General features: G+C 36.2%; 1 protein-coding gene across 2 annotated transcripts in view; it reads right to left on the bottom strand.

Annotated features, from left to right (window-relative positions):
* Nucleotides 1-1,037: 1,037 nt before the first annotated feature.
* MINDY3 (MINDY lysine 48 deubiquitinase 3) overlaps nucleotides 1,038-23,840 on the bottom strand; it is a gene marked incomplete at both ends in the record, with an annotated part of 77,218 nt that continues 54,415 nt past the window's right edge. Inside the window, 5 exons of one of the 2 annotated variants that reach the window (XM_080717010.1) lie at nucleotides 1,038-1,187; nucleotides 4,247-4,318; nucleotides 8,746-8,833; nucleotides 11,354-11,426; nucleotides 16,518-16,590. In XM_080717010.1, the coding sequence (XP_080573136.1) occupies nucleotides 1,038-1,187; nucleotides 4,247-4,318; nucleotides 8,746-8,833; nucleotides 11,354-11,426; nucleotides 16,518-16,590 (456 nt within the window). The remainder of the gene's footprint in view (nucleotides 1,188-4,246; nucleotides 4,319-8,745; nucleotides 8,834-11,353; nucleotides 11,427-16,517; nucleotides 16,591-23,840) is intronic. The other variant, XM_080717011.1, reaches the window with a different exon arrangement.

The following is a 23,840-nucleotide window of genomic DNA, read 5'->3' as shown; positions in this document are numbered from 1 at the left end:
TTATTTCGATGTTTAATTACTGGGCAGCAGATCTACGGAATAAAGCAGTATCTCTGAGAACACAGGAGCAGCTTCGACGGCTGGCCACTGCTCCGCACCAATGCCACGGGGGCAAGTCAGAGCTCCCCGTGAGTGGAGGGCTGGCCTGCTTGCCCACGGCTTCTCTAAGTCCACTAGAGAACTTACACTGTCCTGCTCGGGGTGGCTGGGCAGAAACATTAAAAAATGTTTATTTTCAACCACTAATGTAAAAATGCAAGGATAGAGTTAAAGAAAAACAGTTTTTATTTATTTAGCTATCAATTAGGATCATAATAAATAATGCAATATACTCATGTCATAACAGATGTTCTCATGCATTTATCACATTTATAAATATACAAGAAAGCTGGCTTACTGGGCTGTTGGAACAAATTTGGAAAAATGTATTTGGCAAAACAACGAAAGTTAACAGTGTTAAGACTATCAGGTTCTCATTCCTACCATTTTAAAAAATATATCCCCACCCACCTGTGAGCAAATGTTAAGTTTCCATGTTTCATAAACATGCCAGAGTTAAGCTAATTGTCAGAGAAACTGGGCTGATAATGTGTTATTTACCAATGTTTCTAAAAAACAGATTTTAGATATAGCAAAATTAACTCTTCTGCATTTCAGTGCGTCAGAATCATTCAGACAATAAGATGTGCCTGAATGAAGCCCCAAAGTAAGTGATTTTGATACTTACTATAAAAAGCTACAGTCCTGCAATGCTTATAATTTGATAAGTAAATGACAAATTATTGACGGTAATGAACTTTGATTAAAGCTTAATTTTGCTAGTAAATTTTATACAAAGGGTTAAAATAGGATAATCTTTAACATAAACCTTTAAAACAAATAATTTAAGCATATCTTAAACACCAAAAAAGTATTTTTAATTGGTATTTACAATTAATTAGCAATACCAGTGTTTAGCTTAACTCGGCCAACCTCCAGTCATGAAACTCTCTTTTAGCATCTGTTATTAAGGTCTTCCTTATAAAGGCCTGGGCAAGTCAGTTTAGTGAAGGAGAGCGATCTGTGGTCCACAGTAGCTCGATGTATGGCCATTTGGTTTGGAGACAGCGTTTGATAGGAGTGTCATCTGTCTGAAGCATGGGGTCTTCAAAACCCATGACAACTGCAGTCCCTTCTACATACATTATCTGTTTTAAAGAAAAGCCACCAAGGTTAAGCGATATCTTAGTGAATTTTTACGTGAGAAGCCAAGTTTTACCAGGCCAGCAAACGTGACTGCACACTGTCTCATGTGGAGCTTCACAGCAATGAGCAACCGTGTCTGCTTACTGACTTAAGTGAAAAGAATGGGACAGTGATATGAATTGGTAATTGCTAGCTGACTGGTGGTTTTTAGGATTCAAGATTATGATTTAAAAAAAGGGTATATTTGAATCACAAAATAAAGACTGTTTCTAATAAAAATCATCCTTCAAATGATACATAGCATTTGGAAGAAATTTATTTTACGTTATTGTATTGCATATCGTATACCGAGGCACGTGGATGTGCATGCTACCTCATGAAATGGAAAGCCATAAGAGAAACAGAGCTATACCTTCTGAGAAGGACTTTATTTTCCTCCTTTTAACTTAAAGATTGAATTTCTGGACCTAAAGACAATTTGCATGTTTGTCAATAAAATTTGCTGTTATTGGATTAACTATTTCTGATATGCACCTCGTGAGTATTTTGTACTACATTAAAATTCGTGGAGAAAAAAATCAAAAAAGGATGTTATGTTTGGAGAGAATAAAAAATCAAACAAGAGTAAGAGGGGATGGAACCAGCTAAGAAGCACTTTGTCTTACGTCATCAATGCTATTGCACAGAACCTGGTGATATGATAGCAGAAAAAAATATTATGATTTCTTTAAAAGAAAGTACTTAAAAGTATTTGACATACACACCAAGGAAAACCTCAACTCAGCCGGGGGTGTGGGCACACGCTTGTAATCCCCGTGCTTGGGAGGCGCACACAAGAGGATTGCACAGGTTCAAAGTCAGCCTCAGCTACCAAGTGAGGCTCTCAGCAACTTTGTGAGACCCTGTTTCCAAATAAAATATAAAACAGGGCTGGGAGTATAGCCCGGAGGTAGATAGCCTCTGGGTTCCATCCCCAGTAACACACACACACACACACACACACACACACACACACACACACACACAAGAAAGAAAAAGAAAACCTCAACTCCTCAACTCATTACAAAGGACTCACTGTGTACACTAAAGCACGTTACTTTTTACATCAAGAGAAATTCCAACTCAGACGATTTCCGAAGATCAGCTATAGACTACCTTCTTCCAAATATGTATAACTACTTTCACACATTCAGTGGCTGATATAAATGATTGTAATGACATGCTTTAATATAAAAGTCATAGCTATTTGACTAAGAAACCCAAAGAACAACTTTATCAGCTTCATAAAAGAGTTTCCTTATAACATATTGGGTTTTCATCATTATTTTGGTAAATATACAGGTTAATATATAAGTTTCTAATATTGATTAAATAAACTATTAAAACTACAACCCTCATTTTTCATTTCTCCAAAACAAAAGCGCCATTATCTGAAGCGCTGTCTGTGAGGAATCCAAGTCAAGTTATTCTATTTGACCAGTAAGGCAGGGCTTGCTTTCCTCAAAGAACTTGAGTCTCTCTTCCTGTTAGCACAGAACACCGGGCAGAGCGCTGTGACCTAGGGCCTCAGGAGCTTTTGCTGCCTGGGGCGCCGGTGCAGCATCCCCCAGGCCTGCTTCCCGTGATGTGTTTAGCCTCCAGGACGTGCTCCCTCATAAGGCCCAAACACTATACTTCTGCAACTTAATGACATATTCCTGGCTTTATAGTTTTTATATATTAATATTCATGTTAATGAATGTTATTAATATTCATGTTACTATTCCATCTATTTTTATTTCTGATCTCTTTGTTAGTATGTCAGGTGCTTGTCACAAGCAGAATTTGAAAACTAATATACAAGGGAGCAAGGCCAGGCAGACGAGGACAGGACTGGAATCCAGCTCCAACCCCTAATCTGTCATGACTTGCTATGTGTCCCTGGGTGGGTCAATCTTCTTCTCTTAGAAGCTCTGCATGGATCACGTATGTGGCTGTAAACTTCCTCCTCTCCAAGGCTATGCAAACTTTCAAAGTCTGGCGAAACACCCACTAACACACATAGGAAAGGGCATCCACCTTTTCTAATTGACAGTTCAATTCTCTACCATATGTACCATGATTGAGTTTTCATGCAAAGATTTTGTACCTGATATAACTTCTTACTTATAATTTGTTATGGCAATGAAAGCAAATTTTAGTATTTTAGATTTGGTTTAAGTTAAAACTGCATTTAATTTATGATCTATTTTTTCTGCAGCCATACTCCAATCTAGGTAGTTATGAAACTAGCATATATACATCAAATTAAAAAGAAATACTGGGGCTATCCCTGCTGACGTTATCCGTAGCTACCCGACTTCTACCTGAATAATGCAGACACCACAGATACACTGCGTGTGCACACAAAGCTGGTGTCTCATCAAAAAGAGCAGGAGACAATACCTTTGCTTTAAGCCAGGTGGGGTACATGTGGAAGCGGGTCACTTGCAGGTCTGTTTATAAAGAAAAGCCACAAAAAGCCTAACTGGCAAGAACATGGGCTCTGAGCTAGACTCCTCAAGCTTCAATCCCGGCTGCTTAACCTCAGACAACGCTGCTTACTGAACTGAAGTTCAGGTAATAAAACAGGGATAAACAAACAGTACTTACTGCATAAGACAGTATGAAAGTTAAGAGAAAACAAAGTACTTGATGTAATTCCAGTAAGTGCTCAATAAATGTAGTAAACCATTATGGTTACTGTCATCCTTTAAAATACTTTTTGTCAATCAAATTTCTTTCTGCATTTAAATGGATCAGTAACAACTTTCACTACATTAACCATTAATGTTTATTCAAAAATATGCACACAGCCAAGGACAACACTACAGATGTAATTATTTTGCCAGAGTGTAGCTATTGCTCCAAGGTCTGATGCAGAGCACCACACTGGTCAGACTGAAATATGGCCGATTCTACAATAGGCTTTGATAGTAAAGAGACTCCTGGAGTAATCTCCTTATGTAACAGTTGAATAGGAAGCAGTTGTATTTATTTCATTTACACAGTTGAAGACAAAGTGCTGTGTGAATTACTATACCTTTTCATTATAATTTGATTGCTTCAAGCCATTGTAGTGGTAGACAGTAAAAGATTCTGGACCACTGGAGCCCTATGATAAAAAGTACTATTAAAATATTACATCTCTTCATCAGACAATTTATAATTAGCAATGAACAGGAAATGCAAGTTTCAATACTTTCACTGAGGAATCATTTGATAAAAGCGAGACACCTTGGAGTCTACCAGGAACTATGGAGGAACTACCAAAAAACCCAGAGATGAAGGAGCTGCTTCTGGAGAAGAGACTGGAAAGTGGGCAGTAAAAATTTCACTTTATGATTTTCTGCACTTATTTTTTTTACTATATGTACATGTTTACTTTTTAAAAGGACAGGCTTCTAAAACACAAGACTACTTCCTAAGATACCTGTCTGCCTTTTCTTGTTGTATACAAGTTGTTCCTCTCAATACATATAGAACAGTAGTATCATTTTTTGCTCAGACCATAATTATATATACACCAATGCTTCTAATTTAGTCTACAATATAATTAGGGATATCCATTCTAAAAAAATTTGAGTATTGTCAACTTTTAGTAAAAAGAAGAACTGTAAGAAATAAAAATTATTTTTAACTTTTTTTTGGTGGTACTGGGGATGGAACCTATCTACCTCTGGACTACACTCTCAGACTTTTTATTTGGAAACAGAGTTTCTTAAGCCAGTGTGGCTGGCTTCGAACCTGCGAGATCCTCCTGTCTCCGCCTCCCAAGTGAGGGGATTACAAGTGTGCGCCACCACGCCCAACGTATTTTTAACTTTAATAGTGCACTCTAATTATGAGATTCAAGGTGATACAAATGCACACACAACACAATACCTGGTGTACTTACTTTCCGCTCCCTCCCCATACAGGTTACTGAGATTAGTAGCAAATAATACCTTCATATATTGCTATAGCATTACTTGAAATATGAAATAATTCTAATGCTTAAGAAGAATTTAATGACATTTAATTAAAGAAAGGACATCCTTCTAAGTATCAATATTAGACTAAATTTGCAGAAAAATTGATCCCATTATTGTTTTATCTTTGATTTTCAATTAGCTAAAGATCAAGTTCAACTCTTTAATCTAGTATTCAAGCCATTAATGGTCTGGCCCTACCAAAAGGGCCTCAGGGCTTAGGGCAGAGTCTTCAGCATCTGTCCCTCCATCTGGTCATATATGATGTATATAAGGTTACATGGGCCAGAGTCTGTCCATGGGATTTTACCCAACTGAAACTTAGGGAGGAGGGCAGCTGGCAACTGTGGCTTCAGCTCCTACAGAAAGATGAGTTGGTAGAATAGCTACTTTCCAGAGAGAGAGAGCGGAGCAGGAGGGGCTTCTGGCGGGCTCGAGCCTCCACTGCAGTCTGAGAGGAGGCTGGAGATGCCTCCCTGCTGCTCGCTTCTTCAGTTCCTTTAAGCTGTGCCTTCACTGTGCAGAGTCCAGTTCAGACTGGGGTTCTGTGATCTGCCTCCAAGAAACTTAAAATAATACATGACTTAATCTACCTTTTCAGTCTTACCTCCAAATACTGAGTTTCCTGAGAGTTCTGCTTTAGACTAGCACATGGTTCATTTTTCCATGAAAAGACTTTTTGTGGCCTTAAGCACATTCATTTCTAAAATGTTTTTTCCTCTTGCCTCAATTTCTCAAGACCTGATTCAGTTCTTTTTCTGTAAAGTTTTTCCTAAACACACTAGTTGGGTTATTATTCTGCAGTTTTATAAATAATAGTTATCTAATTAAAATCTAAACTCACTATATTTTTTGCATCCCACTCAAAATACTTTGCCTTGCACAAAATAGAAAAATTAATGACTTGGTCATTCCTTAATTGTGCACTTCCTTAACATGAGCCAAGGCAATTAGTTACTTAGATAAGTAATCTAGCTGTTGACTTTTAGAATTTAAAATAATATTTTACTATAATTGAATACAATTTGTATCTTCTAGCTCTGAGTAACTAAAAATTCTATAAATATATAAACACTGACAAAAGGCAGTGTGACACGTTGGTAAGTGCTTGGGCTCTGGGCTAGAGGAAGCTGTGCTGTACTCTTGGATTACTACTTAATGGTTAGTTCTATGACTATAAAGCATATAGTGCCTGGTGAATAATATATGCTTAATAAATGAGAGTCACTTCTGTTCTCATTATAAACAAATTGCCTTGAAAAAGTCCTTATTTTCTCCCCTGCATCAGATTCTACCTCCTAACAACCACGACAAAAACATTTTCCACTACATCTATTTGAAACATTTGCAAAATTACTGAAGTTAGGCAGTAATTTTCCTGGCTGTCCTTCTGACCCCAGTTTTACAACTTTATCTCATTTTTTATTTCTGGTTAATTAAATAAATGTGTACTGAATTATCACTATATTGATCTGCTAAGTACAAAGCAGTATATGAAAAAAAGCCAAATAGGAATCAGGATGCATTCCGTGATTACAGAGATGGAAGACATCAAGGGTGCAAAAAGATGCTCAAACTGGGTCTCTGTTCCATGACCTGGAAGGCTTTTCAAAGACTGCTGTGGCCCACCTCCAGAGTTCCCAATCCATTAGCCCTGAGGACACCTGAAGAATGTGCATGCGTGATCAGCTCTGGGAGAGCACACGCTGAGACCATTGCTACGGGAAGCCAAGAGCAAGACCGCATGCTCCTGCTTAGGTGAGGAAGCTCAGGCACTGTGGAGGGCCAAGGGGGCAAACCAGGCCTCAGTGGGGGGTTGTTCAGAATAGTAGGAGACTAGCAGATAGTAGGTGAACCTGGGAAGTTCAACTAAATGGTGCTGATGGTTAGATGTGAAACAGAAGGGAACCGAATCCTCTTGCTATCTCAAGGTAATACAGAAATATGAATTCCTTCAATTAATAAGTTTTAATAATTATAAGTAGCATCATGTAATAGTAACTAAATATACTTCTGAAAGAACAGGTAACTCTTTATATATTTATATACTCCTCAAGTACTTTTCAAAATCTTTCCCAAATTAAGCTATCAGTAATATTTTATTTCATATTTAAAACTAAAAAAGCCAATATTTCTATCAAATGTTCTGATAGCAACCTGAACTGTAATTGAAATTAATACTGCCTCTCTTTGGGAGGCTGAGGCAGGAGGATCTGGGTTCGCGGCCAGCCTCGGCTACTTAGAGAGGCCCTTTGCAACTCAGTGAGACCCTGTTTCAAAATAAAGAATAAAAAATAGGGCTGAGGGCATAGTGTGAAGGTAGAATGACCCTGGGTTCCATCCCAGTGCCACACGCACACAAAAATTACCTCAAATATTTTAAATTTTGTAACTGAACATTAAGATATCTAAACAAAGCTTTCAAAAAATCCCTAGTAGATGGACTGTGAACAAATAAGATAGCACAATCCAGCAGAGCTTTTCTATAATGTCAAAAAATAAAATGAATCTATTTTTCACGAATCATTTGCCAGAGTTTGAAAAAGACCCATTAGCTATATTGTGATATCCTCAAATGCTTTTTGAATTTTAATTCACTTTCTATTCACAATAATCACAACAGCTACATAAAGCCTTAGAAAATGAATTCCTTCTTTCCTTTTTATTTATCATGATTGAATGCTATTAGTACTGTCTACTTTGTTAAAGAAAGTGTAAACATCAAATTAACACTTTGATTTTGAAATTTAATAACTACGTCCTGAAGGTTTCCTTCTATCATTTACAAATCTTTCTACTTAATACATTTCTTTTAAAGCAGAGGTTGAACAGAACTTAACATTTCTATTGGAACAGTGAACCTAAGTTTAAACTGTGCTGATCTCTGAGGAAATGACCATGATAGATCTAGCTAAATAATTCTGTTCAATGATAATCTTTCACTTAGGTAAGAAACAAAGAAAAGACAGGCACTGGATACTCAGTTGGCTTGCCAGTGACGTATGCCACAAGCACAGATTCTAAGTAACTGAGCAGCTGTCTGTTTCGGGGGAGAGTTTCCAGGCTGACAGCTCCACCAACAAACAAAACGCCCCAGAAGCCCCAGGCCTTTTCCTCCACTCAACTGAAACTTAGGGTCACTAGTAAAATCTCCCACTGCCAACAGGTACCTTTCTTTGTCTTCTTGGTCTTTAAAACATTCTAAAAAGGTAAATACTAATCTATTAATATTAACATTTGTTAACTGACAGATGAATATGGGGTGGGAGGGAGAGGAGAAAGAGAATCTTTCCCTTTTTATTCCACAGACTTCTAAACTTTATGCTTCTCTTGGAACAACTGAATCATTATGTGCAAATACTGGTATATACCCAGCCTCTGCCCGCCACCCCTGCTCTATGGTATCTGCACGCACACATCCCTCGGACCTCTGCCTGGGAAGGACTTCCATAATGGTGTGTTCTTGATTCTACATGTTACAACACTTTAAAGGAACAGGAAGAAATATCCAAACAACCGCAGATGATCACCCCAACAGAACAAAACAATAACTATAGTTCAACTATGTTACCTGATCAGGAAAAAATTCTTGAAGAAATGGACCTAATAATATGATCCCTAATCCTTCTGGATCTAATTTGTTCTTCATGAGGTTTATACTATCAGGAGAGAGACAGAGAGAGAGAAAGAAAGAAAAAAAAAAGAAGCAATGGTTAGCAAAGGGGTGTGTGGGGGAGGGGAAGCTTCCTTATTTTCTTTCATGATTAAATTACTGGTACTATAACACATTCAACAGCCAAAAATCCCAAGAGCTTTTCTTTTAGAGAACAGCTTAATGACAAATACACAGGAATGACATTTAATTTGCCAAAACTTGGTTATTTTTAAAACAGAGTAATCTGTTACTATTTAAAATTTAAATTATGATGACAACCTTGGAATATTGTTCCTTATTAGGCAAAGTAATTCAAAAAACAAGGCTTATAAACTCAGGCTTGTTACCTCCCAAAGGCAAATTCTCTGCTTCATAGGTATGCCTGAATTCAACAATCAAATGAAGCATTTAACTTAAAAAGTGTTTAAGCTGAAGGAGAAAAAGATACATGTCAAAAGGCAGTGGTACATCAGATAATCAAAACATCTCTTAAAAAGCCTTCTTTCAAAAACTAAACAAGATAGTCTTAAAATCACAGACATTCTTACTTGAAGGTTCAAGAGGTAAGATGGTTCTCAAAGAGCTAAAGTGCTGTGACTCCCAGTAAGCGGCAAGGACTTCATTGGTCCAGCCGTAGCCTAAAGTGGCAGGAGTCTATGTAGCCCCAACCCTTTAGGCGCTTAAGGCTGGCACAAAGTATGGGACGAGGAAGAAGGCAGAGAAAAGTTGACTGCGGACTGGATGCTTTAAAACCCCAAATGGTTTTTTGGAAAGTTTCATTCTCCAAGTTATCTCAAATTATAAATGCCAAGTTAAATTTAGATCATTATGCAACAAGCAAAATCTTGTGTTTGGAGGTTTCATGGAGTCCTAGTTAACCAACTTCTGGAGGGCACTTCCCCCTTCTGATCCAATTCAAGTTAAAAGATGAGTCTCGACACTTCCTGTGGCTCAAACTCTTCAGAGAGGGGCAACAGGAGCATGCTGAGGACATGGCTAGATAGGCTGGAGGACCACTTGCCAGGGGGGTTGGGAGATCCTTCCCCTTCCCGGTACCTGGTTCATTCTGGGTCAGAGTTTAGCTGTCCTAAGCTTTGGTTTAGTTTAGGAGGGTCACATCTGTGCTGCAGTAGCTCTTCTCCTAGAAAGCCCCAGTGAGGCTGCATGATGCTAAGTAACATCTGGTATCGACCCCGAGATGCCTGAGTGGCCTGTGGCCACCATGACTCCTCTTCTAGTGCACTACGCAAAGACAGGGCATCTTAGTAGGCCTGAGCGAGGCCAGGAGGTTATGACCTGGAACACATTTACTATATTTAGCTTTTTTAACCTTTGATAAGGCCTAGTTAGTAAAGAACTCGGTCCAATCTTTCAGCTGCTTTCTGGAAAAACAACCTTACTGAATCAATTGCACTAACTAGAATTGAAGGCACATTAAGTATTCTGAGGAAATGAGGACAATAGGTATGGAGCTATCTATGTAAGAAAATAACAGAAACCTTTTTTCTCATTCTCATCTTAAAAGTAACCAAGATTATATGAATTTTTCTCTTTTGCAAATTAAAGCAAATAAGATTGTCTGCTGGTATCAACTGGACTAGTCTAAATCAATCTAAAAGAAATATAGTAATTATTATTTTATCATTTATCAAACTAGTTCTACTCTTTTGAGGCTAAAAACATTATGTCTAGCTATAGGAAGTAAGATTGAGACATGTTAATTCGTACGTGACTAGTTTATAAGAATTTTGTACTTTCAAATAAAGTATACCTGTACTTATTTAAACATAGAATAACACTGTGTACACTAATGTTTCATGTTGCTTTTGCTGAATACTTTCACTATTTTTGTGAGCTGAAGTTTGTTCACTGTCAGAAAAATCTTTGCAGAATGAAAAAACATTGTGTAGAAAAAGAGAAAAATTTAGTATAGACCTTAAATGATCTTTATCTCTATTTATATATTTGATCAATCCACATATTCACTTAAAAATATTTTCTCATGAACAATAAAGTCCCTTAATTTATGGAGGAAGTTATAAATGTGACAATGTATAAAACATAACAGTGAGGATGAAGACAATGAGACGATATCAAGGGAACTGAAAATCTACACATTGAAGTCACACACATAGAGCTCAGATCAGTTAATCAGCTAGAAAAGCTCACTGTCTTTAGTTACCCTGCTGATTACTTAAAAAGGACAACCACCAATATCTGTATTACATACAACTACCATTTTCACTGAATCTACAAAAGACAAAAACTGGAAAAATTATATTTAAAACTTAGAGAAAAAGATTTACTTATACTTTAGCACTTTAAAAAAATAAATGCATAGTGGGAAAGGAAACTCATCTTAAACATGTTAGGCTTCTGCTATCATACTGATACACATATCACACTCATCTACTATACTTTGTTTTAGCAGGCTCAGATTCTTTAAGAAAGTAAGTGTATATAATGTTTAAAATTGAATGGAATCTCTTGGAGTTGGCAACATCACACTTTCTATCTAGCTTACTATTCAGGATCGGAAACAAGGTCCAAGGCTTTCATCACATCTTCCAGAAGAGAATCAGGTATGAATCCATTATCTAGAAAAAATATATCAGGAAGAACATGAAATAAGAATTTATTTCAAGAAATACTATTATTGCTAATTTATTTCAAGGGAAAATCTAGTAGAAGGAATACAAAATGTTAAGAAATAGTACATTAAGTACTTTTGGTACAATGCCTAGTATTACTAGATACTTCTTATATATAAGATTTATTTTCAAGGAAAATTTCAAATAAAGAATTAACCACAAAACTACTGCCTGAGAATTCCAATGAAATCTTAAAGCCAGGTTACTACTTCTTTAAGGAGTCTTGCAAATCTATAAAATGAGTAAAAAGGTTTTTGTTTTACTAAAATATATAATAAATATTTTAAGTAATTAGGTTGATCTTTCAATAAACAAAGTGACTCTTTACATTCCCATTAAGAAAAGAAAGCTTCACCAACAAAATTCCTTTTGTCGCAATGCTATTTAGCTTCTTGAAAGAATGTAGTAATCCACTGTTATTTAGGTAACTGGCAACATAAGAGCAATAAAAGATATTCTACAACAGGCTCAGTAACTTAAATAAGAGCCACAGACTTAATGGAAAAAAATTCAAAGTTGAAATGCAAGATAAAATCAAATGATGATGCGTATTCTATGAAAAACATTTTTTTTTTGGCATGATGAGGAAATAACATTGTCAAGTAGCCCAAACTCTGAGGATGCAATAGGACATGACACACACAAAAAACCTTGTAGGGTAGTTAGAAATGATAGTTTTAAACAAGCAAGTTGTTTATTCCCTTAAATGTACAGTGCCCAAGTTCCCCTAACTATTTATGCATTCCTAAAGATTGTCTCAGCTTTCAATCAGCATCCAACACAATGTCTTTTTCAGGGATTAAATGATTTTCTGAAAATCCTGCCATGGAGAACAAGATGTCCATAAGCTCTATTTCTCTAATCAAAGTGGAATAGAGTGCAGGTGCCCGCTCAGCGCACACTGCCCCTATTACAATAGAAACGAAGCTAAGACTCTACAAAGGCCCTTCTCTGTTTTTACATGTTACAGGCATTTGTTTACCCACTTCAAGACACGTTGGTTTTGACTAAAAAGGCTATGAACTCTTTAGGATGATTAAAAATGTACAATTTTTTTTTAAAGTGAGGGGTTAGAGTAAACCCAATTTGTCAGGTTACCAATAATTTGAGGTACAGAGGATGAAGGAATTGCTTGAAGGCGCTTGTGAAAACATTAAAGCTTGTGAGCTTTGCTCTGATGAGTTTGAAAGGCGGGGAAAAATATTTTTCTTAGTTAAGTTATCGCTAGAAGCCCACAATCTCCAAATGCAAAGCAGCCTTTACTTGGCTACCAGCAGATAGGAACAATTATTTGGAGATGTTTCTTTGTTTATTGGCTATCGTGTTTATCTACTTGATATTACAATGTTCTTTAGGAAGCGCTACAAAAGTCCTCTGTTGTCCAGTGTTTTCTTTTTATCACATTGATCAATGTACCATTACCTCTATTCTTTTTACTTTTACAAAAACCCTTTTAAGCCAAATACATGAGTAAAAAGCATATATCCAGAAACTTCCCCCACAAAAAGATAAAAAAATATAACCAGAGCACGGACTGTCTCAAAAGCATATGTAACACTCTGCACTTTAGCCTGACACCTGCTGCTCTTTATTCTTTTGGCTGTGAGCAAATGTGTTAGTGCTTATGTCTCGATTTGGGATTACTCATTAAACTGAGCCAAGTAACTAAAGGTGATACGTCAAAGTCCTACTGAAAAGTTTTCATTTGGAATGCTACCAAAATTAACAACTCAAAAATATACTTTTGACACTTGAGTATGCTTGATATCTTTAAGTTGGCTCCTAAGATCCTACAGAACTGAAATGGAGGTTATTCTAATTATTCAAATAGAAGGATATTGAATATTAGATCAATATTCTACTAAATTAATAAAGAAAACTAAGCTTAGAAAGGTAAAAAGTACCCCTGTATGATTACAGCCTTTGAAAAAAAGGTATTGTTAGTGGAAGGAGGGGAGAGAGTACTTGATATCCCAGTAGAACACTTAGAACCTAGGCTTAGTTCTCACTTCCATGTGTGCAGCTTTAAAGAAGTGACTCAAATTGTCAAAGGTTTGTTTTTAAAAACAAAATGATAAGCTGGGCGTGGTGGCACACACTTGTAATCCCAGCATTTGGGAGGCTGAGACTGGAGGATCGTGGTTTGCGGACAGCTTCAGCTATTTAGTGAGGCCCTCTGCAACTCAGTGAGATCTGATTTCAAAATAAAGAATAAAAAATAGGGCAGGGGGTGTAGCTCGGAGGTCGAATGCCCCTGGGTTCCATCCCCAGACCCGAAAAAAAAAAAAAAAAAAAAAAAAAAAAAAAAAAAAAAAACGAAAAAGAAAAAAAAAGATGATAATTCCTGTCTATCTCCTAGGTTTATGGCTAAGTTTAATGAGACGATGGAAGTTTCATGCCTCATTAACAGTAATGTTGTAGGCAAATGCAAGCTGTGTTTACTATTTTACACAGCTTTCCACTTATAAACCAGGTTTATGTTTGAAAAGATCAATACTAATTCATTTGTTTAGAACATGGAAGACAGTTTCATAGAAGCAATGCTTTCTATGGTATTTGGCCTGCCTGCACAGTAGGCCCGAGCCCCAGTGTGAACAGGGGCTTTCAGGTCTACCCAACTGTCAGATCTGTAAGTAAGAGCAGGATACAAGAATACTTGAGGGACTAGAACTCAAGATCTCTTCTTAAGTTCCTCTCTAGATGAATTAGTAACAAGCATTCTGAGGAGGGTGACAAAGGACAATTTTCTGCACACCAGCCTCTGCTAAATAAAAACTGGGAACTAAATGTGTAAGAATCATTAAGACATTAGGTGTTCTGAGCAGGCTTGATTTACTTACATCTTGAAACAAAAGCATGCTATATTTAGGGGGAAAAAATCAAGCTAGGAGATGAGGTGATTAGTTTGTTAGTGACTGAACAGATTAAAAAAAAATGAGCTGGGCGTGGTGGCGCACGCTTGTAATTCCCGTGCTTGGGAGGTGGAGACAGGAGGATTGCGCAGTTCGAAGCCAGCAGCGCTGGCTTAAGAGACCCTGTTTCCAAATAAAAAAAAAGTATAAAATAGGTCTGGGACTGTATTCTGGTGTTAGAAGGGGTTCTAGGAACCCCAGTACCACCCCCCCAAAAATAATAATAAATAAATTAATTTAATTTAATTTAAAAAATGAAATTTTAGTTTTTAATTCTTCATAAAGTGGACAATATATAGCCAAACCATGAAAAGCAATGCTCAGATAAACTTTATCTTCTTTATGATAAAACATAGGTAGAGGTATCTATTCCTAAGGAGCCAAATATGTTTTCCTTACTTTCTTTTTAGTAATTCAGTTTATAGTCCTATATAAACTGACATATATAAAATGTTATGGATGAAAATCACTTAACCAATAATTTTCCTTCTTTAATAGAAACACAAAGTTTATTTTCATATTGTATTTCTCATGATAAACTTTAGAAAATTGTCACTGATTAAAATTGTGATTTAGTATTAGTAATATAAAACATTTTAATTTTTTTTGGTAGTCAATAAATAAAGAAAATGAGTAGTACAAGCCTGTCACCTCATTTATGATTCAAATAATTTTCAAAAAGCACACATACAAATTTGTTGCTTATAACAAATGTCACCTACTTTTTAAACCTTAGTTTCAGTGCCTTTGCATTACAGATGAGTTTTTTAAAAGGCATCTCCTTGTCTTTTTACTCTTTAACAGTTCCTATCTCCCAGGATCTCTGATCCTCTCCTTGCCTCATCCTTTTCTCAAGAAACTCAGTCACTCTGTTTTAATTTTGGTTCTAAAATTTTCACTAGTGAAACAAACAGAGGAGTATTCAAAAAAGTAGATTACGAAGTCATATGTTTGGTTCTGGAATATTCTTGGCAGTTACCCTGGGATAAGAGCATAATTAATATCTTGAGCAATCACTTAAAAAATCTGCATTGAAAACACCTGGCTGGAAATGCTAAGAAGATGTCCAATTAATCTGTCATTCTACAAACCTCATGCTATAATGAATTCTATTCCATAAGAAATTTATCTTTCATCTCATAAGTAATATTGGTATGGGAAGGAAAATGTCCCTACATATGTCCTGGAACACAGCAGGCATTTTTAGGTGACTGTGAAGGGATACGCCATGCTGGAGCATGAGGTACATACATGGGAAACGTCAAAAGGAGGTCAGTACAGAAGATCCTCAGAATAAGGAAAACGAACTTACCAGATGATCCAGCAATACTACCTCTGGATAGCTAACAAAAAGAATGAAAACCAAAATACCAAACTAATCCATGACCAACCATGTTCAAAGCTGCACAGTTCACCACTGCCAAACTGTGGACGCAGCCAAGATGTCCTTCAATGGATGAGTGCATTTCAAAACTATGGGATGTGTACACAATGGAATTTTTCCCAGCCATAAGGGAGAACAAAATTATGGCATTTACAGTGAAATGTCACAAAAAATAAGAAATCAGACGCTTTTCTGAATGTGTAAAATATTAGGGAGAAACGGGTAATAGGAGGAACTCTTGATGAAGAAGGGACCCTAGAGAGGAGCAATGAAGGTGACATATCTGAGGGGATAAGAGGGAGGATAAGGGAAACTCTTTAAAGCACATGATGTACTTAAACATATCAAAGTCAATCAGGAAGCCAAGCGTGGGTAGGAGGGAGGGGGAGGGGAGGGGTTAGAGGTTGGGTAGGGGCTGATTGGGTGATGTGTGCATGTGTATCTCCACAAGTTTTTTTTATCCCATTGAGATGTATGACTACAACGCACCAATAAAAATTTATATATAAAAAAAGGAGGTCAGGAATGATAGAGAACAAAATGTATTCTTTAAATCATTAAAGGGAAGCCCAGGAAACTGCTCAACTCACTGAAATATACTTCTTAAAATATACATGCAGGGCTTTATTATCATTAATACATTTCACTCAAAATCTAGTAAGTCTTTTGAATAAAACTTAGATAAGTATCAATATATGCAAAGACATAAAGAGAGGAAACGGAGTTAACAGGATATATTACCTTCTGGATCGAAGGTTTGAAAAACTCTCCTGGCTTGTTCTGAAGGAGCCTCAGGGGCGACTAAGGCCATATCCTGAAAAGATAAAATGCAGGCCTTCAACCAGCTACAATATCATAATGTTAAAAATAACACTAATCCTAGATTAGGAAGAAGAAATGATGACATCTGGAGTCAGAAGACAGCTACATTTGTATCACAGGTGTATGACTAGGTAACTCACCAACTGTCGGTCTTATTTTTACATCTGAAAACATAGGGTACTACTTCACAGAAAATAGCTGAGAGAATTACTTGGGAAGCTTCATATGATACTTGAAAATTCTAGTATTATAAAGTTAATTACTATAAAATACAATCTGTAAAAATCAATGATTTATGTTTCTTTTATACTACTAAATGGGTAAGAAGAAATTACCTTAAAATACAGTTTTCAAATAATACTAAAAGACTTTGTGTAGCAAAGACTAGTACATAGAAATTACTCATTTTGGTAAGTATGGTTTAACAATACCTAACCAAAGAGTAACCAATCAAGTTCTTGATGTCTAGAATTTTAATTTCTGCTAACTCAAAGTACACATCCTAAGCCAGAATTATTCCTTTTCCCCATAGAACAAATGATTTATCATGACTGATCAATCACAATACCATTGTTACTTATTCTTGGATTCTTCACAGAGCTTTACTTGACATATCTAGTCCTTTGGCAATTTTACTGTTTGACATGAATGTAGGCTCCTGTGGTCAACCTTTGGCCATGGCTTTGGTCTCAGTCTTTCACTGTAATTGTGTTCACTCAGACAAATCTCATCAGAGAATAAGTTCCTAATATCTCTTCCTACGATCTTGAGTATTTTATAAGAAGTGTGGAATATAAATATTAAATAAAATATAAAGTTTTGCTCTCCTGTGGACAAAATTTTTTAAGTCTAGTCACCTTGTTCTTGTCCTATTCACAAATGAACAAAATATATGAGGGATTAAGAGTACTTCTCATCTGACCAGAACAAGATCCCGAGAACCTTAATGGCACATTTAGTTTTTATGAAAAAAACAGGAATGAGTATCAAAACCAGACAAATTTGAAAGTCTTTCCACATTTTACATATTCCTACAGAATAATTTAAAAATCATCTGATATTTTATAATATTGGTAAAACTCAGTAGTGTACAATTTCTATTTACTATCGCTTGATAGAAACTTAACTCCCTTTTCTGTTTTTCTGAAAATACACAAGTTGCTTTTGGCTTTTGATGCCTGTTTTTATGATCCAGTCCTTTGTTGTTGGATACTTTGACTACGCCTATTATTTTGCTATTATAAACAATGCAAGTAAATTTAAACATGTGCGTGTGTGTGTGTGAGTATATATACATATATATGTATATATGTATATATACTCACACAAACATACAAAAAATATGTATATATTTGTGTATTTGTAGCCACATCAACAGAGTGTGATGGCTGGATCAAAGTAAGAATGTAATTTTGGTAAAAATTTCCAGATTGGCCAGCTACTTATTTAACCTAAACAGTATTTCTTAATGCCTTCTTTTTTCCTCATGCATCACAAATACAACCTTTGCTCTGTAGCTCACTCCACGTCCAAGCTAGGTTTGTATAGTGTTAGTTCTTAGGCTTAAAAAGCAATTGCTGCCGGGCAAGGTGGCTCACGCTTGTAAGCCCCGCACTTGGGAGGTGGAGACAGGAGGATCGCACAGGTTCGAAGCCAGCTTCAGCTACTTAGTGAGACCCTGTTTCCAAATAAAGTATAAAATAGGCCTGGGAGTATAGCCCAGAGGTAGAAAAGCCCCTGGGTTCCACCCTCAGTAACACACACACACACACACACACACACACACACACACACACACAGCAATTGCTAACTCTGAGGTTCCTTAATAACACTTATTATTCTTAGCTTCCTTTACTACTTTCAAACTTTATTAGAAAAATTTCTACATTTATTCTAGTAATGATATTTAGTTCGTAACTATTTATGACCTGACTTCTTTTTTTTTTTTTCAGTTCTCCCCTTTGGAATGACTGTGGGAATCTGTGGATGATCACTACAACTGCAACTCTGGCTGGGGAGAAGCTCTACCACAGTAGATCAGATGTTATGTATAGGGGGCCTACAGGGCACAAGATAAAGATTTGGTCATTCTCTTTACTACCTCTTCCATTTCAAACACTTTTTATGTTAATAAGGGATGGGGAAGCATTTGAAATGAGTTTTAAAACATTACTTAAAATTCCCAAGTATTACTTAAAACTAATGTACATGAAAAGAGGGAAAGAGAAAATCAGGTTGTTTTTCTTGGTTAAAAACAAAAGAGATGGAGACCTAGGTTGGTTCCATATTTGGGCTATTATGAATTGTGCTGCTATGAACATGGGTTTGCATATGTTACTGTAGTTCTCTGATTTCAACCTCTTTGGACAAATACCCAGGAGTGGTATGGCCGGATCATATGGTGGAGCTATCCTCAGTTTTCTAAGGAATCTCCACACTGATCTCCATAGTGGTTGAACTAGTTTGCTCCCCCACCAACGGTGTAAAAGAGTTCTTCTTTCCCCACATCCTCGCCAGCATTTGTTGTTGTTTGATTTCTTTATGCTTGCCACTCTGACTGGGTAACCCAGTGGAATCTCAGCGCAGTTTTGATTTGCATCTTCCTGATGGCTAATGATGTTGAACATCTTTTCATTACCTACTGGCCATTTGTATCTCTTCTTTTGTGAAGCATCTTCTTTTGTGAACCATTTCTTGATTGGGTTATTTGTTTTGCTAGTGTAGAGTCTTTTGAGCTCTTTGTATATTCTGGATATTATTAGCCTTCTAACAGAGTGGTGGCTGGCAAAGTTTTCAGGGTATAGGTCTTTCACTTACTAGGCTGAATTTATTCTTCATTTTTAGGTAGCTATTGTAAATAGAATTATTCTCTTGACTTTTCCAGATGGTTCATTGTTAGTGTAGAGAAATGCTAGTGATTTTTGTATACTGACTTTGTACACTGTAACTTTACTTGTTTAGTGTTCTGATGGAGTCTGCAGGGTGCTCTACATAGATAATGCTATCTCCATAGTAACGATTCACTTTTGTTTTTCTAGTTGGAGACCTTTGATGTTTTTCTCTTGCCTAATTGCTCTGGCAAGGCCTCTGGATTTCTAATAAGAAGAAATACTCTTATGACTATAAAAGCAAAACAAAATACTCTTTTTAGGAGAATGAGGTGGTGGAGAATATAACCAAAGCATTACTTTGGTATTCCTACAAAAAACCACTTTTTATAAATTTGAAGGAAGCACAGAATATTCCACATTTTAATCCATATAAGAAGGTTTACATAAAATTATCTGCCATTAAAAACTTCAGAAAGTGCAGGAGTGCAAAAGAAATTTAAAGCAAACTACTTGATATGTTGTGCTAAAGTTACAAGTGTTAAAAATAAAAAATATATTAAACCAAATCCATCTCTTGCCTCTGGCTATCAATGTATAAAAAAATACTTGGTAGCAAAACCAACGACTGTGGCTGTGTTCCAATTAAGTGTTTTACAAAAACAGGTCTTATTTGATTTGGCTTCAGGGCTATTGTTTGATGACTCAGGATTTGGAAAATATATCACATTTTCTTCCCAAGTAGTTTAATATTTATTAAATGTGCTTTCTTTTTGATATACACCAAAGGGTATAAAGATGTCTTAATCATCTTCATAGTTTTTACAAAGAAGATATTGTGACTATAATCTGAAACAGAAAAGAGTATAGGGAATTCTAGTTAGAAAAAATAGAATATAAGAAAGGAAGATGTGACTTCTTTGCACATGGGGAAATTGAAAGAGCTCAAGAAGACTGAACAGAGAGAAAAGAAGTAGTTATGAAGGGAAACAGGCTTTGATGGAAGAATGGATAATTGTGTGCTTTTAGAGTTTGGGGAAAATGGTGAACAGCTTAACAATAGAGTTGACTTAGTGCTCGGCACAACATAGACACTCACTGCTTGCCACTGTATGCCTCTTATAGGCTAGCAGAGATAGAATACAAGCACTAGAGCTGTTTAGAGCTGGAAAAGCTGCCAGGTAAGAAAATAAAACAAATCAACGTAGATTAATTTAACAAAGAATATCTTAAAAAGGAATTCAGGCAATTATTGGTTGAATGTATAAAAAAGTATCTCAAAATTCCAAATGTGGGTAAAAACAAAACAACATTAACAAAAAAGTATATTAGCTACCTAAAGAGAAATTCCCTCTTTCCTTTTAAAATATATCCCATGGTACTGGCCAACTTCTACATGATAAAACCCCCTAATGTAACTGTTTTTTACTAGAAAAGTAAATCTGGTCTTGAACATTGTTTGAAAACTCAGGTTTTGCTCCTTGAGTCTCAGTGATAAGGCAATTTGAACAATTTGCTAAATTCCTTAGGACTTAACTCTTCTTAATCATACCACTTAAAGTGTTTACTATAAGATGGTCAAACAAGAAGGGAGGAAAAAAAGAAGGAAGGAAAGAAAGGAAACACATTACAGTGAATTCTAATAAAATTATTTCAGTACTTCAAGTTTTCTTCCACAAGTCAAAATCAGTACATGTCTTCCAAAGTAATATTGGCTTGCTTATTAAGTGTTTATAATACTTTTTGGATTGGTATAGAAAATCTCTTTGTAAAAGGTTATTTATGTTAATATAATTGAATGTCTAAAAATAAAACCAAAAACACTACAAACCACCTTCTATGCCCATAAAACTGTTTCATATTGAAGTTTTTAAACTTTTAGTTTGATTTAAAATATAGGTCCCAGCATTAATTTCACCAATTTATTTAAACGTCTCTAAGCAAGGTTTCTAATATAAAGATCTGTGTTAGAATGATTCATATAGCAAGTTTGGTAATATACTAGTATTAAATATGTCTCGTGTTTATATAGCAAATGTGAGCAGAGATGAAGAATTCTATTCAATTAAGTGTTTTATAATGCTAAAGCAAAGTATTTCAGTAAGAGATCATAGCTCCCATATTTTATTATGGTACATAAGGAAAATAGTTTAAATGCAAAGAATGAAAATAGAACTTTTAATACCTATATAAAGATCAATATAAAAAGTATCCCACCCCTCAGTTCCCATTAACATAGCAATACGTTTAGACTTCATATTTAGAACACTGCCTCGATCTATTTACACAGCCATAGTTTTATGTTGAACACTGCCGCGCTTATTAGCCAGTGGACTTAGTCCATGCACTTAATTAAGATCTCAGTCTAACAGAAAAAGAGAAAATTGTTACTGTATATTTGTTTCTATGGATAAGTTTAAAAATTACTTTTTAATGGGAAGTTCAAGTACATATATCCTAATCTCTACCTTCCCTGAAGGCAACCCTTGAATAAAATTAAGAGACTCCAATGGTGTATTTCTAAGTGCTGACCTCAGCAGGGCTGTTTACGAGTAGTGTTTCATTCATCCTTAGTTGTACCAGTGAGGAGGAATTTCAAGGGGTACAGCCCCTGAGCAGATGCTTTTTGGTACCCTCAGTGGAAAAATATCCTAAACATAAAAGACAAATACCTAAATACTGTTTTAGCTAGTTAAGCTCCTCTCATGAAAAATGCACTCATCCTAAAAACAATTTTCTACATTAGGCTGATATAATCAAATGCTTTGGTCACGGGAATGGTAGGCTGAGCAAGCTCTCTTCAGTCAGTTTACTGTTCAGACTGACTGGGGCGACTGAACGCTCCGGTTTTTACAGTTATCTAGCTGCACCCACCTTTACTTAATTGGCAAAGTGCAGCAGAAGGGAAGGGGAGAAGAGCCAGGCTGCGACGGGACTATCTAATATCCTACAATCACGAATCAAGTGTCACTTTTTCAAGTGACTTTCTCGGTCTTATCTATGTAATTAGTCACTGATCACCATAAGCCTTTGCAAATACGGTAACATCAGCTATCCTTCTCATCAGGCACTGAAACATAAGGACTATGCTGGCTGGATACAAGTAATTCATTACTGAAAGGTCTTTTCAAGTTTATTCATTGTACCTTTTATTATTATCAAGAGAGATCTGCTGTCTTGAGTCATTAGAGAACTTCCAGGAGCCTTACCTAACTAATTTCAGGAATGATCACACGTAGATGGATGGCAGTTTAGTGTGCAGACATTTCATAGGGCTATTAAGAGCCCATCCAAAGAATAAGATAAAGATTAGGTGGTGTACAAATTACCTTTTAAGGCTTAAGTAAAATTTTACTCTAAAATCACTTTGTAATCTTTTTCAAACCAATTTCTTACCCATTAACTATACTTACAGAAATGATTTGGGAACTCATAAGAAATAGATTTTAAGTCAATTGTGAAATTCTCTCAAAATATGTCATATAATTTGAAAATATGTAGGACAATGGTCTTTTTTCTTGTTATTTCCAAATGACATACAAAAGCCCTGGGCCGTCCACAGCAACCCATGGCTGTGTGGCACTGATTTGTGTTGTGTCAGCAAAATCTTCAGGGTAGGAATCAAAGAGACTTTTCAGTTTCTTCCTCAAGAAAAAAAAAAAAAAACAAAAAAACATCAACTTAAAATGTACAAGTTGCAACAAGGCAGGTCTCTGACACAGATGAGCACCCCTGCACTATAATCACTGCGCCTGTCAAGACTGAGAGCTGGCTTCTCTTTTCAGCACAGGCTACAGCTCACTTCAACAACCCTCCAGCCTCTCTCCACTGCTCCTGGCCATGGGATGCCTCCTAATGCCGCATGTGCCATTGTGTGCAGGGGCTCTCCCAGGCACCCAGGTGCGACTTCATGGATCATCTTTGGGAGATCTGAGAAAGATGGCCTTTTATTTATCACTTGTTTATATAAATACCTTGGTTAGGCTGTTAGTATTATTTTCCTCCTTTTCTCCATCCCCACTTCCCGTCCCCCGTCCTTCTCTACTCTTCTATCAGTTTCTTTCCTCACTTTATCAAGTCCTTTTATTTCCCATTTTTTCTCTCTAGCTTCCACATATGAAAGAAAACATATTTCCTTTGACTTTTTGAGTCTGGCTCATCTCATTTAACAGTCTCAAGTTCCATCCATTGTCTTGCAAATGATATAATTTTGTTCTTTGTGGCTAAGTAGTTGTGTACGTGTGATTCTCTTTATCCATTCATCTGTTGATAAACAGCTAGGTTGGTTTCATAATTTGGCTGTTATGAATTGTGCTGCTATAAACACAGATGTGCATATAACACTAGAACATTTTAACTATATTTCATTAAGAAAACAGCTAACTTAAGTATACAAATATCCATATAACTGAAA

The sequence above is a fragment of the Muscardinus avellanarius genome (genome assembly GCF_963383645.1).
Source record: "Muscardinus avellanarius genome assembly, chromosome: 20".
In the NCBI taxonomy this organism is placed as follows: domain Eukaryota; kingdom Metazoa; phylum Chordata; class Mammalia; order Rodentia; family Gliridae; genus Muscardinus; species Muscardinus avellanarius.
This window is presented reverse-complemented; position numbering and strand designations above follow the sequence as displayed.